This window comes from Macrobrachium rosenbergii, chromosome 59 (genome assembly GCF_040412425.1).
Source record: "Macrobrachium rosenbergii isolate ZJJX-2024 chromosome 59, ASM4041242v1, whole genome shotgun sequence".
In the NCBI taxonomy this organism is placed as follows: domain Eukaryota; kingdom Metazoa; phylum Arthropoda; class Malacostraca; order Decapoda; family Palaemonidae; genus Macrobrachium; species Macrobrachium rosenbergii.
The window spans coordinates 6,505,208-6,521,316 of NC_089799.1; the positions used below are offsets into that span (position 1 = coordinate 6,505,208).

General features: G+C 34.7%; 1 protein-coding gene across 27 annotated transcripts in view; it reads left to right on the top strand.

The window, feature by feature from the left end:
- Positions 1-16,109, top strand: part of LOC136837694 (sodium/potassium/calcium exchanger Nckx30C-like) — a 537,491-nt gene that overhangs the window by 349,962 nt on the left and 171,420 nt on the right. For 11 of the 27 annotated variants that reach the window (XM_067102575.1, XM_067102570.1, XM_067102588.1 and 8 more), the window contains one exon: positions 14,502-14,525. The exons of the other annotated variants lie outside the window; for them this stretch is intronic. In XM_067102575.1, coding sequence (XP_066958676.1) covers positions 14,502-14,525 — 24 coding nt within the window. The remainder of the gene's footprint in view (positions 1-14,501; positions 14,526-16,109) is intronic. 27 annotated transcript variants of the gene reach the window in all.

Here is a 16,109-nt window from a genome sequence, read left to right on the forward strand (position 1 = left end):
GGAACGTGGAAAGGGATTTGAATGTAAAATGTGAGTGACACTTCGCAAACAGTGGCCCAAAACTTTGTAATACAAACGACGCCTTTTCCGGAGAATACAGACAGAATAAAGGTTGGTCAAGTCCAAAAGTTCCTGAAGAGTTGGATGGGTACATTTATTGAATGCATTTGCAAATTACTTATTTGGGAAATTAAGGTTACTAAAAAAAAGATCGTGTGAATCACAAGTATAAGTTAAGCACTCACGTAGGATTATATAAACTGACTATAATATGCCTGACATTTATACCAAATAAAGCGTTGAATGTGACCTTCGACAAAAAATCAAAGTTTTTAAAAAAATTTCTTAACTGTCTCAAAAAAACTATTTTTACCCTTTGTATTTTAACAGCAAAGCGAACCTCACAAACTTGTGGGACTCTCATTACAAATGGCTGACTGAGTAATGGAATGGTGTGACTTTTGTGGATACTTGGGAATAAATACTTTTCCGTTACGATAAAGTAAAGAGGATATTCGCAGAACTGGAGGGGGACTAAAGAAAAAAGAAAACAGACCATTACGAGTGGGAAGAATGTCGAGGGATACAAAAGTTTGCAAAATATGAGGGGGGGAATGTTGAGCCAACTTCTTCTTTATGGGAGTAAAAACAGAAGGCTGAACGTAAATAGAAGAACAAGGAGGTAGGAAGGAGCTCTTCCAGTAAAATGCCTGTAAGTTAGGAATAGAGTAGGAAGAAAATGCATCGAAGGAGAGAGAGAGAGAGAGAGAGAAAATATGATAGATTTGACTGCCATATACTGTATGTTGTTTCTCTAATGAAGAATGAAATCATTGTTAAACCACAGTCCTGGCCAGCTAATCTAAAGGCTTCATTATTATATCCTAATAGCAGCTTGCCGTTGAGAAATCAGACCGCATTTCGACTCATAGGTTGCGAGGCCACGATAACGAAGCCCCGTTTACGAAATCAATCTGAGTGACAACTATGGACGAGGAAACTTCCTCTCTCTCTCTCTCTCTCTCTCTCTCTCTCTCTCTCTCTCTCTCTCTCATAATCTCTTATGTATTGATTTTGTCTTTGTTTTCCCATTAGGGAAGCATTGCGGGATAATCTTTAACGCCATCGTGATTTATTGCTGTCTGTATAAACCGACAGAGAATTTCAGCACCGCGCAATGAAAGGGAAGTATAGAAGGGAGACATTTGGCGGTCGAGTTTTCTCCTGACATTTCGTCCCGAAACGAATCGAAGCAAACAATTGAACGGCCGAATTTACTGACGTCGCTTGCATCGGGTGGAAAACAGTCGGGTGTCCCAGGTGATAGATAAGGCGGTCTTAATTGAAAAAGTTAGAAGAGAGGATGAAGAGGAGATGAAGAAGTAAGTCGGAGAAAAATAATATGAATGACAATATTTTCGTCGACTTACAATATTCTTCGCAAGGCTGTGGTATTTAGTCCATTGTTTTGTCTTGATTCTGACGGAGACAGTTGTAGAGACATGAATAAATTGGTTTAGATGTTTAAAAGCAAAAGTGTCTAGTTCTTCTTTAGTGAAAGCTAACAGTCTCTCCGAAATGGTTGAACTCTTACAATTTATAATTAGAGTACCTTTGGGTACGATTATTAAGGCAGAGTGTGGATAAACTGAATAGAATGGCTGAGTTAGTGTAATTAGTCATATGTGATAATGGCGTTGCTTATAAAAATGAATAATAATTATACTAGTGGCTAATAACAACAACGATGATAGAGGTGAATGATAACAACATGCTGTGAATTGTGTTGATGTTGTTACGGCCTAGTGACTAAATAGCTGCTTATCACTGTACCGAGTCCTCTGAAGTGCACTCATCTGACTCACAGTATAATATAATGGATATCTCCCAAAGGAGAGAATTCGCGAGTTCCTTGCCCTCTTTAGAAGCTTCGATGAAGTGAGTTTGCTCAGTATATTGCTGTCGTTGAAACCTTAAAAATTGCTCTAGTTTACGTAGAAATTGTTCTATTTACTTGGCATGGGACAGTTGGGGAGACCGACAAATGGGCAACTGTCTCATTCTTGAAAGAAGTGAGAGAGAATGGATGTTGGAAACACAGCGAGAGACCTGATCTTAAAAGAGGGAAGGTTATAAGGACCGCGGAAAACAGGAAACTGGGAAACTGGATGTTAAGGAGGCAGAGGGAAAGGAATTCAAAGAAGCAGTGGCAAGATATGTCTACAGGAAAGTTCAAGAGATAACACATATATATATGTGTGTGCGTGTGTATGTATATATATATATATATATATATATATATATATATATATATATATATATATATATATACACACATATATATTGTATATATATATATATATATATGTGTGTGTGTATGTATATATAAAGCAGAATTTACAGAAAGGTAAACAAAAACCTTCCAGCCCTCTGATGCCCTAGTCTCGAAAACCTTCAAAAATCGTAAAAGAAAAGGGTCTACAAAACTTGACGGACCATCCTAATGAAAAGCTGGAAATAACACTGACGGTAGACTGCTTCAGCAACTCAAAGCGCCCCAGAACTGCAATATCCAATCGACTTTCACAAACGAAGTGATTTTGAGAAACCTACCGCACCTCCTTTGATATATATTCTGATTTTAAAGGAATTAGTCATAAAGGTTGAGGACCTTTGGTGTATATTCTGATTTTAAAGGTATTAGTCATTAATTAGAGTGAGAAACTTTGATTAGATATTCTGATTTTAAAGGTATTATTCATTATAAAGGCTGAGGAAGTTACGGAGGGTTATTGGAAAATTCAGATCTGGTACATTTTGGTATTGATAAAAAGCATGGTGCATAAAGGAAGGCTTTGATGCACAACCCGAGATGTATGCAGATTTTTTGCTATAGATATATTATTCGTAAATTGGAAGTACTAAAGCTGAGACCTGTTGTTCCTGGTGATCTTCTGAAACCTATAACTAGTGCTTGGCCTTTGGCCTAAACTCTATATTCCATTCCATTCCAACATACCGTTTGTCTTCATTCCCGTATCTTTATTCCTGATTGCTGTTACTTCTTTAGTACCTTAGTTAATTACACCAGCTGAGCGTTTCGTGGTTTTTGACGAGAAATTCTTTAATATAATTTTCTTATTTTTTATAATAATTACAATTTAACTTATTTTTCTAAGAGCTGAGTTAAAATTCAAGATAATTATCCAAAACTATGACTCCAACCGGTTCCACATGCTGGTACCCCATTCTTCGTCGATAACATCAAATTGGGTACTATTGATTTTATTTATTCTTTTAAATCACAAACAGCAACTGCAACTGAAGTCAGTAAAATAAGTGTGTAGTTGCTCGCAGCCATCTCGTTGAGAATGTCAGCTGTTGCACTCAGGTTACAGCTGACAACACAAGCATTTGCTAGTGGATGTCAGCAGCTATTTAAAGTAATTTTACCAATAATGCCAGAATTTGTCCAATGCTATTTGATAGAATGTCAGCAGTTGTACAAAGTCATAGGCTGGGAACGTCAGCAGTCTTGCAAAGTCATAGGTCTGAGCTTGTCAGCAGTTGTGCAAAGCCATTAGGCAAAGATTGTCAACAAGCAAAACTATAGGATTGAGACTGTCAGCACTTGTGTCTGAAAATAGCAGGTGCTGTGCAAGGACGTGTGATCAAGAGTGCCAGCAGTTGTGCACAGCCATATATAGTTGAGAATATCAGTAGCTGTGTGTAATGGTGTGGTTGAGAATATCGGCAGGTGTTTTGACTGAGTTAGTCAAAACACCAGCAGCATTTGCACATTAATGTAGAAGTTGAGAAGGCCAACGCCAGCAATTGAGTACACCCGTAAGATTGAGAATTTCCCCACACCTATGCATCAATGTTGCAAATATCACCAATTACGGGCAGCTTTGTAGATGAGAATGTAAGCAGCTGTGAACGGAGACTGTCGTTCAGTGGACAGTCTTATAGCTAACAACAGTTAGTATCATCTGCTGTGCCTAGACGCATGTTTGATAACGTCAGCAGCTGGGTGATGCCATGTATGTGTCAACAGCTGAAAACAGGCGTTCTTGATAAAATCACTATGTTCATTTTACCACCTTTCCTCCCGAATTCGTAATACATTTGGCTTTAATGATATATTTCATAGACATAATCCTGAGTAGTTTGATATAAGAATATTGCATGTGAGCACTCAAGTGCCTTATGATTTGGTAGTAAACTTTCCAACGTTTTTTGGTTCGTATCAGAACAGCAATTTCCTTGTGAAACCAATTCTCTATTGCCATTCTCGTAATGCTAACTGAACGAAAGAAAAATTCATAGAACGAAAAGGAAGAAATATTCTCCCTATCACATGATCTGGAAAAATTCTCGAGCAGTGTTGTAAACTAATTTTATCCCCCGATTTAAAATAATACTTTTCAGTTCAGAATGACTGTGGCTCTGCATGGTAGATTAAGTCCAGTTCGAGCGTAATTTAAGAGCACAAGATTATAAAAAAAGTATCATTAGTCCTAAGGTCTCATTAGTGTAGAAAAGAACCGTAGGTACCTCTCCCTGCAGCATAATTGTACATAGTAGGATCAAAATGAATATCCGTTAGTTATTTAGTTATACCATAACCCCACTGCACCTGATATTTGAATTTCAAAAAAAAATGCACAATAACAACTTAACAACCAGTATGTATATGATAACACCAGCAGACCAACAACTGCATTCAGACTCCCTAGACTCGGTATAATACTATGCATGAAGGTTACGAAAAATCAATCCATTGAGTAACTGCTTACTCCCGCCTGAATAAAATATCCTGTCTGTAGGTATATCAGAATGGAAGGCCCGTGAGCCAATATTTGTCCTAGCCAGTCGATATCACAGCACGTCTCTCTCTCTCTCTCTCTCTCTCTCTCTCTCTCTCTCCCACACCTTCCTGCGCCCAAAGGGCGAGCCGCCTCTTAAATTCCCTCTACATAACGACTCTTCCGCACTAATTGCATCAGATGTAAATGAAATAAAAGCTAAAAAAAGAAAGAAAGAAATATTTACCTATACTAACATACTCTGCTAACCATGAAATCTACTTAACACTTTTGCTAACGGATGTTGAATCAACACTTAAATAGAGATTCCTTTTTGATGAAACAGATATTTTTGCTCCATTTGGAGTGTATTTGTGCAGGGTACACACGCAGTGGTGGGAGCGGAACACTCGCGTTCGTTCGACTGGCTTCATTGCTGGATATTTATTCTAGTTATATTATCCTCACTCTCAGTATAATCTTCTCTATTACCATTATTGATAATATTGTGACTTGCTTCTCCTGTTCTATCATCAAACTTACTCCTGGTGAAAGAATGTAGATTGTATCTATTAGGTTTCTCCGCCTTTTTTACATTTTCTTTTTGTGCATGCTTTTGTCTTTTTATGAGTTTTTTGTGCCCTGTTCATTTTTTACTGTGTGTTCATTGATAGTCTTTTTCCGTGCCTTTCTTTTTTATGCCAATATCGCTTGATCTGCCCCAATGACAAATCCTTTTTTTTAGGGATTTTTAGGCGAAGCTTTTTTTCCTTAAGAGTTTTATATATGTGATTACAGATTTTTTGAATTTTTTGCATCTGTGTGTGTGTTTTTTCTCTCTCATTTTTTGTGTGTGAATTTGATAGCTCACTTGTTTCCAAGATCATGCAGAGAACAGAGGAGAATTAAGGAGGTGAAAAGTTTAAGTGGCTAAAAGAATTATCCTCAGTCATTTTGCACACAAGTGATCAACTGTATTATACAATCTTCAGCTCCATTATACAATTTAGTCGTCCATTTGATTTAACTTTCAGTGAGATAGTCAACCCATGTATAGATATATCTGAATACACTCACTTCTCCATGGAAATGAAAAGTAATGAGATTTAAGGAAATTTCAACATTCTCTTCGCTTAGCCTGTTCAGGATAGTCTTGCGAAATATTATTACAATATAGTCGTCCATTTGATTTAATTTTTAGTGAGATAGTCAACCCATGTATAGATATCTGAATGCACTCACTTCTCCATGGAAATGAAAAGTAATGAGATTTAAGGAAATTTCAACATTCTCTTAATTTATCCTGTTCAGGATAGCCTTGAGAAATATTATTACAATTTAGTCGTCCATTTGATTTAATTTTCAGTGAGATAGTCAACCCATGTATGGATATGTGAATGCATTCACTTCTCCATGGAAATGAAAAGTAATGAGATTTTAGGAAATTTCAACATTCTATTAATTTAGCCTGTTCAGGATAGTCTTGAGAAATATTATTACCATTCTTGTTGATTTTTCATCATTACTCTCGTTATAATATTGCTTTGTTTTTGCTATCAGTGCTCCAGCTGCTTTTGCTATTGCTTATTATTATTATTATTATTATTATTATTATTATTATTATTATTATTATTATTATTATTATTATTATTATTTCAGATAAAAATTGTCCCAACATAAGAGAATGAGTCAATTTAAAATATATTGATACAGCACGCACAAAATGATAAAGAACTTTTTCATAAAACTACATCGCGTGATCAGGTTACCACTTCTTACAGAGAATGCATATTCAATAACTTAATAAAAAGGAAAAATCAGATAATGAAGGAATCCAAATTTATACATAAAGGGAGAATTACTTCACGAACCATAATGTAATTCCTACTGCAACGTCAAGCAACCCAAATATAAAATAAAGTCTCGTTAATAAAAGAATTAAAATTCATATATAAAGGAAGATTTACCTCAAGGTCATGCGTAATAAACCCTATTTTTACCTTTTGGGATATTCGATAGTTATTGTCGACGATATTGGTCTCTTAAGAAAATCCATTTTAGAGCCAGTCATAAAGCAGCAAATATCCAGTATTTTGTCATTTTACTGATTCTGAAATCTCAGCTGGCAATGGAGACAGTAGTACATTGCACGATTATGGGAACGATGATCCTTTAGGGAGATATCTCGCTATGAAATTATGGTATGATTGCTGCCATTTTCATAATGTAGCTTTGATAAAAGAGGCCGTTTTAGAGCGTCAGGGATTTGGGAACCTCTTTTGGTCCGTAAAGAGTGAGATGGAATGAGTGTAAGTTGAGGAATACGAGATCAGGGCGGTGGGAATATTTTATATGCAGAGGTGTCCTTGTTTTTGGAGTTAAAGAAACAAGAAAATGTTGGCATCTGTATTCTTGAGTAATCATTACAGAGAAAGGTTTGTGATAATGTTTTGAGTAACTTTTGCAGGGGAAGTTTTGTGATCATTTTTTTTTTATTAAAAAGCCACACATTCGTAACTCAAGTTAAAAGGAAAGGGTAATGCTAAGTTCAGTTTTTAATTTCATAAAAAAATTGCGTTGATTTGTGATTCATTAACAGAAATGTCATTTTTTTCTTTATCGCCTTTTGGTATGGTACATAAGAGCGAGATCTGAACGAAAATGCAGTTAATACCAGAGGAGTGATTTATTTCAATAAATTATGTAATTAAATACTAAACGAGCAAACTAACATTTAGATAAGTTGTTGTCTGCAAAAATGAATTTCTGATTATTATTTCTAGTTACATTGGAATTCAGTTCATCGTTGAATTTAAAATCTTCACAACCTCGGTGGCTATGGATAAATATTAATAAAGTAATAAAGGAAGTGTATGGGAAAAGGTGAATTAAGAAATCGTGTTCATAAACACAGAAATTCCATTTTGCTTCAGACTTGTTGTAAGAAATGTTTTTCTTTGGCAAGTAAGCCCCGGCCCCCAAGTTTGCATGTCTTTAGACCGGTTTTCGAACGATATCAAATTTTTCATCCATGAAACACCTCTCTTACATGAAAATTGTCTCATTTATAGGAGGTTAAGTAATCTCAGTTATAGGAGATTAATCTTGATTATTTTTATTCCTTTAAACCTCCCATCTGATGCTCGTCAAATGGTCTTGGACACGATTTGGAATAAACACACTATAAGAATGAAATACTCTCCAGTTTTGCAGTTCTGTAAAACCTTTCACGACCGTAAGTTTTCTTATTGTAGCCGAGTTTTACTGGAATAAGATTTTTTTTCTAGAAAGTATAGTTGCCTTTGCTCAATACGATCCATAAAATTATTCCTCAGGCAAAAATACATAGACATAAAAACACGAAAACACTGGCGCCTAGCGAAGAAAAAGAAAGTTAATATATTACTGGAAAAAATTAACTCATTAAGATTCAGTGCAATTTTTTCGTTTACTAAAATTAAAATTCGGCCGGAATTTCAAATGAAATGATGATATGCCTGTAATGTGTAAATACATGTTCACGTGCATACATACTTCTTGTGCTCTTTGTGTATATACGTTCGTGAGGTGCAGACATATTGATGATTAAATTGTGCATAAATGGGGTTTTTAAACTTAAGGGAAAATCAGTAATTTATCTCATCTTTTTGGATTATGCATGTCGCAACCACTTGAATTTACAATATTTATTTTAATTGTTTTCACTAAGACACCACAAACTTAGCAAAATATAGCAAATATTGGAATGACATGGGTTAAAATAATTGTAGATTTTAAACTCAGCTGATGAGGAATGTATCAGAGTTGCTCATGTATAACCTGGTATAAATAAATCCGGTTACGATCAAGGGTAATCGCAGTATAAATAATATTAATTAATTCATATATATATATATATACATATATATATATATATATATATATATATATATATATATATATATATATATATATATATATATATATATATTATGTTTATATATGAATTAATTAATATTGTTTATACTATGATTACCCTTGATTGTAACCGACTTATTTATACCAATTTATACATGAGCAACTTTGATACATTCCTCATCAGCTGAGTTTAAAATCTGCAATTATGTTAACCCACGTCATTCAATATTTGCCATATATTTTGCTAAGTTTGTGGTGTCTTAGTGAAAAACATATATATATATATATATATATATATATATATATATATATATATATATATATATATATATATATATATATATATATATATATATATATATTGCAATTTCAGTTAGGATTCACACACCAGTCAATTTGATGCGGAACGATGTAGGATTACTGCTGTTTTCCAAGTTCTGAAACTGTTTACAAGCTAAAATATTAACTGATGGAACGAGTCTTATTAAGTAATTTTCAACTAAGTGGGGAAGTTTGAACTTGGGACTGACGGCGAACACGGTATTTAGACCGATACGAAAATGATCTGTGTAATTCCTAAGTGATATTCCATCTTTTTGCCAGTAGTTATTAGACAAATTTTATCTCATTGTGAAAGATGTTTATTTTTCTCAGGGAGTTGTAAATACAGCAGAATCTAGTTGGTGCCTTTAGTAAGCGGGTTTAGATTTGAAAACATGATCTAGGAGAAAGGATCTTCCATTAGAACTGAATTTAAAGCTTGTGTTACTAGTGAATTACAGATGTAAAATATATAAAAAAAAAAGATTCCAAGTTAGAATATAGGAAACCCAGCTCAAATTAGTGCCTGTAAGTAAATTGATTGTATTGTGTGTGTTAGGCTGGCGAAAAGTAACACATCTCCAGTAGGTTCATTTCATCTGCGTAAGAATTCACCAATATCGTCTTTATTGATGTATTTATCAGAATTGAAACATTTTCCTGTACGATTGTGAACACTTTTGATTCACAGTCTTTGGAGTTCATCGGAAATCTCCTTATCCCTCATACCACCGTTGGCGCCTTTTCTTCTTTGCATGCAGAAAAATTCTAGTCGGTTTTCTTCTTTTTAGTTTTCTGTAAAAGAAAACTATTGAGGGCTTTGTCTGTCCGTCCGCACTTTTCCTGTCCACCCGCAGATCTCGACAACTACTGAGGCTAGAGGGCTACAAATTGGTATGTTCATCATCCACCCTCCATTCATCAAACATACTAAATTGCAGCCCTCTAGCCTTAGTAGTTTTTATTTTATTTAAGGTTAAAGTTAGCCATAATCGTGCGTCTGGCAACAGTATAGGACAGGCCTCCACCGGGCCATGGCTGAAAGCTTTATGGGCCGCGGCTCATGCAGCATTATACGCTGTACAGAAAACTCGATTGCGCCGAAGGAAATTCTGCGCATTTTTTACTTTTTTTTTGGACACGATTCTCCCTCTTGTCGAGGCCCTACAAAAAATTTGCCGATGGCTAAAGCATCCTCTCCTTCCAGTTGTTAAAATTTCAAGGAAACCCGATGAAGCAGCTCTTACCTCCAACTTGGGCCATGTAACTTCGGCAAATGGTCGCCATTCTCTGCTTGTTCCGTCCAAAGACTTCGGTTCTGTCGCTGTAAGACTAGACTAGGCACTGTTCTGATTGCCTGATTTGTTTGTGTAACCTGGCGTCGGAAGCTTCTTCACTACGTGGAAGTCGTGAGATCAAAGGTTATAGTAAACTTCGTCTTGTATGTCATTCACAGCCCGAAAGCCTGACATGGAATTATCCGTATACGACCGTTTTGTCCTCAGTCACTTTTCGTGTATGTGTATATATATATATATATATATATATATATATATATATATATATATATATATATATATATATATATATATATATATATATATATATATATATATATATATATATATATATATATATATATATATATATATATATATGCATCTATGTATATATTTCTATATGGAAATAATATATTATATATATTGATATATATATATAGTATACATATAAACATACGGAATCCCTTCTATTAAGAATTTTGGGTACCCGATTAAAACTCAAAAAAACTCCCGCAGTTTTTAAATACACTACTGATAACGCAAGATTCCTGCGGTTATAGGTCTTTTAAACCCTTGCTGAAATGAAAAAAGTTCCTATGATTAAGTTCTTTTCATTAGTTTAATACCTCGTTGATTACAAAAGAGTCCTCTCGGCAAAGTTTCGTTATACTCTGCTAAAACTCAACATCTTCTCTGGCAAAAGTTCTCTTAATACACTGCTGAAGAAACACAAAGTCTTCGCCGGGGAAAGTTGTTTTTATATGCGGCTGCAACACAAAGTCTTCGATGGTGAAAGTTGGTTTTATGTTCGGCTGAAACACAAAGTCTCTTTGCCTGTGAGAGTTGTTTCTGTATTCAGTTGAAACGTAAAGACTTGTTTTATTCGATGCTTAAATATTTATTTATTTGACACGGGGTTTTACATCCCCTTTCTCGTGCAAAAACGAGAATCTCTCGTTGAGGTTGCGCCATCATTCTGTTAAGACAATGTCATTTCTTTACAAGTATCTTTAATATTCCGATGACGCCCCAAGATATCTATTCTTAGAGTTTCTATCTTGAAGGATACGTAGGGAAAGGGTGATCAGGAAGGGGAAGGAGGGGAACAGCACTAAGGTTAATTTGTAGTGTCCACTTGGTCCCCAGCTGTATAATAATTATTGCTTCCTGCCGTTTAGATTTTCATCCGTGCCTCTGAATACATCAAACCATTCTACCACCTTCTTTAAATTAAACGTTTCATAGTTCCATTTTCCCCTGAAGAACAAGTCATTCGGACGAATCCCGTGAAATGAAAGCCTGGAAGAAAATAATAATAAGCTATCATGAGAAATATTGTCTGCACCGGCCAAGTAGATTTTGTATTTTACCATCGCTAGTCGTAATATAATTACTTTCTCTGCGGATAATTAATTGGGCAAGAGGTGGCTTACATTCATATCATCAGGGTGTTCGCATAATATACGAACATATTCGGGTTATTTCTTTTTGTCCTATTACAAAGGTACAAGGAGTATCGCAAATGGATATCCAGGGAATACGATAGGTTACAGATAAGGTAAGGGAATATTTATGCGGCGTGGTCAACCTGGAAAGTGTTGGTAGTCAGGATGACGTAACTGATACCTTTTTAGCTGAGATGACGTCACTGGTACCACTGTAATGAGGATGACGCTAGTTCCACCAATTTTCCGTTTGGCCACGCCAAATAAATAGTTTAATACGCCCCCAGCTCATCAGTAAATGAAACATGGTATGCTGATACCGTAGAGTTGTGTATTCTCCAATTTTCACAAGATAAATATTTTTCTATGTCGCCAGTACCCTATGCTACACTTATTTTTCTCGTATTGACGGGTAATTTAGGGGGTAAGGGCCTTTAAGAGGTTTTTTATTAAATATAAATAATCTTGTTAAAATTCTTTAATTATTCTGCTGAAACTCCTCCTCCTACCATTAGATTTCCTCTCACTCTCAGCTGAACCACCAAGTCTTCTCACTTTAAGGTTCTCTTAATGCTCTACTGAAACCCTGTCTCTTGTTAAATTGATTTAATATTCTCTGGAAACAGGATTCACCTCGTTAATGGTCTTTTAATACTCTGTCAGAAACCGAAGATCTACTTTTTTTTTAAGAACTTCTAGTTGAAGTTCCATAGATAATCCGATGAGGCCTAAAGACGCGTCACTCCCCAAGTCTTTTCTTATTTTGCCGAAATCCAAAGATTTCTCTCGCGGAAGACTCTGAAATGTTCTTCTCGTAAAAAACTTTTCGTGATAATGTTTTTTTATATATATTTTTTTTAGACTGACACTTCTCTGGTTAAAATTCAGTTTTTTTTATTTTATTTATGCATTATTTACGAAACTTTTTGCATAATAAATTATTCATATCCAATTCACATCATGACAGACCACATAAAACGCATTTGCAGGTAGCGAAGGTCTGCTCAGACAGATTAAAAACAAACATTTTATTAGGGATGACTCTGACGCAATACTATTCCATCCGCAAACATACATGGTAATGTTATTTAAAGTAGGCTCATTTACATCATCGAATACTACATTAAGACCACCACAAATGATCATCAATCAGTGTCCGATATCTGATGATTCATTAAAAAAGTTAGCCCATGAAATTACCTTAATTATTCCCACTCAGCCCCCAATCTCTCATCCCCCCCCCCCCCAAGTGCTAGAAATAGACTTTAATCCCTTGATTCAAATAAGCAACAGAAGCTATAAAATTTTCCGTCGTAATCAACAAACCCTCCTCGAGACGAGATACTGTTTACATTTTCTATGCAAAATAGACTTTTAGTTTAGATTTTTTCTTATAAATCATCAATGTCCTCCTTCACAAATCTATGATATGACAGCAGATGGCAAGGTGACTAAAGCCATTGTTCCTTTGTAAAATAAGTGTCTTATAAAAGAAGACCACTTTTAGGGGAAATTGCTTTATGATACTTTATTTGGGACAGTATAAATAAGTATCAATTGGTTGGTAAACAGGTCAAATCAGTCCAGTACTTTTTAGTCAACAGGACATTTTAATTCAATTAACATCTTTAAGCAAATTCCCTCTAACTGTGGTCCCTGACATTTTAAATCTTGTTATCTTTTTTAATATCTATAAGGAACTACCAAGTGTGGATGTTTTAAACCAATTCTTTGTGTTTTCTTGTCTCATCATTCTTTGTCTTCTCAATGTCTTACCTTTGAATAAGTGTAAATATCTCAGGACACTCCAAACATCTCTTGAAGTTAATGCTCACACAGAATTTTATCTCTCTTGTTGATGAAAATGTTTTTTATGCGTCAAGACTTCAGCATATTTGTAATGTTTGCACATGTTTTTGTCGAGCTATTCTCTCTCTCTCTCTCTCTCTCTCTCTCTCTCTCTCTCTCTCTCTCTCTCTCTCTCTCTCTCTCTCTCTTGTTATTGTAGCAGAATCTACCTCCAACATATTCAAAGTGTTTCTGTCAACCTATTCTCTCTCTCTCTCTCTCTCTCTCTCTCTCTCTCTCTCTCTCTCTCTCTCTCTCTCTCTCTCTCTCTATTGTAACAGAATCTGACTTCAACAAATTTTAAGTGTTTCTTTCAACTTATCCTCTCTCTCTCTCTCTCTCTCTCTCTCTCTCTCTCTCTCTCTCTCTCTCTCTCTCTCTCTCTCTCACACACACACACACACAAACTGACTTCAATATATTTAAAGCGTTTCAAACCAAATCCTCTCTCTCTCTCTCTCTCTCTCTCTCTCTCTCTCTCTCTCTCTCACACACACACACACACACACACACACACACACACACACACACACACACACACAAACTGACTTCAGTATATTTAAAGCGTTTCCTTCAACCAGATCCTCTCTCTCTCTCTCTCTCTCTCTCTCTCTCTCTCTCTCTCTCTCTCTCTCTCTCACACACACACACACACACACACACACACAACACTGGCACACACACACAAGCTATATTTATAAAGCGTTCCCGTCAGCCAGATCCTATATCATTCTCTCTCTCTCTCTCTCTCTCTCTCTCTCTCTCTCTCTCTCTCTCTCTCTCTCTCTCTCTCTCTCTCTCTCTCTCCACTTGTTATTGCAAGAGAAATGTTTAGAGTGTCCAATGACAGGAAACCTCCTCTTATTATCCTCTCATAATTACTAACGCTACTTTATTTTCAGCATCAGAATGCTGCTCAAACATTGGTGAGTCCGGCAAAAGTACCCAAAAAAGCGCATGTGGCTGCACCGTGCTCGTTTTACACAATTATTATGATTATTATTGATTGATTCATTAATTATTATTATTATTATTACTATTATTATTATGGTTACTGCCATTTTTTATAATTACCATTAGAATTTTACTGTTCATTATTTTTTTTGGTTGCTATTTTGAACGTCACGATTATTTATTTTAGTTTTAGTGTTATTATTATTATTATTATTATTATTATTATTATTATTATTATTATTATTATTATTATTATTATTATTTGATAAAATTATATTACTGGTAATGTAGCATTTGTTGATTTAATTTCATTTTTATCGTTTCTTTCATTATTATTATTATTATTATTATTATTATTATTATTATTATTATTATTATTATTATTATTATTATTATTATTATTGGAAAAGTCTTATCATTAATATTTCAGTGATTACTGTCTTTATCAGAGCCGTGATTGTAAAACTGACTGTATTTTTGACTAGCCTCCTCTAGATCATGATCTTACATTAGTTTCAGTTGTCTGTTAGATTTCCTTCCTCTTCTACAATTTAAGACTTAGAACATCGTACATGCCCTGTTAGGGGGAAGCATTTTTTCCATCAGTGAGGAGTTGAACATTTAACCCGAGCAGGACTGAGTTGGCACGAAAATGTAATTTTTTTTTTCATTTTCTTTTGAGTTTTCCTTTCTTCGTTTCTTGGACTCCCTTTCTCTCACTGGATGCATTTCCAGTTGCTTTGTTTTTACTCCTTTCATTCTCGTTTCCTTCCTTTATTTTATGTGCTTACATTCCCTTTCATTTCGTTATCTTCCAGAATTTTATTTTTTTTTTCTATTTTAGTCATTATGATATGGAGTTTATCTTGCTAATTTATCTTTCTCGTCGTCAATTATTCATTCGTCATTCATAATTCATTTCAATTTAAACCCTGTTTCTCAAGTTTAATGTAGAATGCGAAGTTTCCCTTCTACCTTTCGAAGGAAGACGAAGAGTTTTATAATTCATCAGGTCTAAATAAATTAATATATGCACTAACGAATCAGTTTTAGTACTTCGTCAAAGTAATCAATTTTCTTTGTTTTCAGTACTTTACATATTATAAGCAAACGAAGTGAATGCTCTCCTTCTATTTAACATATATTTCCGAATTCATTTAGAGTAAATTTCACCTTTAAGTAATTATTTATATATATATATATATATATATATATATATATATATATATATATATATATATATATATATATATTTTTTTTTTTTTATTCATATACCACTGTCGTTAGTACATTCTTACGCCAAAGAAATTCTTACTGCAGTGACATGCTCAAGTCATTTCTCCTGTATTGTAGTGCAACGAGCGTGTTTCTTAAATTCTAACCGTATAAATGTTCTAACGTTCTGTATTAGCAAACGTTCTTCTTCTCTCTTCAGGGGGCTATGAACGTTCTTTCCTCATTGTAACGTCTCAGATGTTCTTGCCATTTTCTAACGTTTAAAAAATCAACCTTGTTTCACCAACGTAAAAAGATTTTCCAGTATTCGGGCGCTTCGA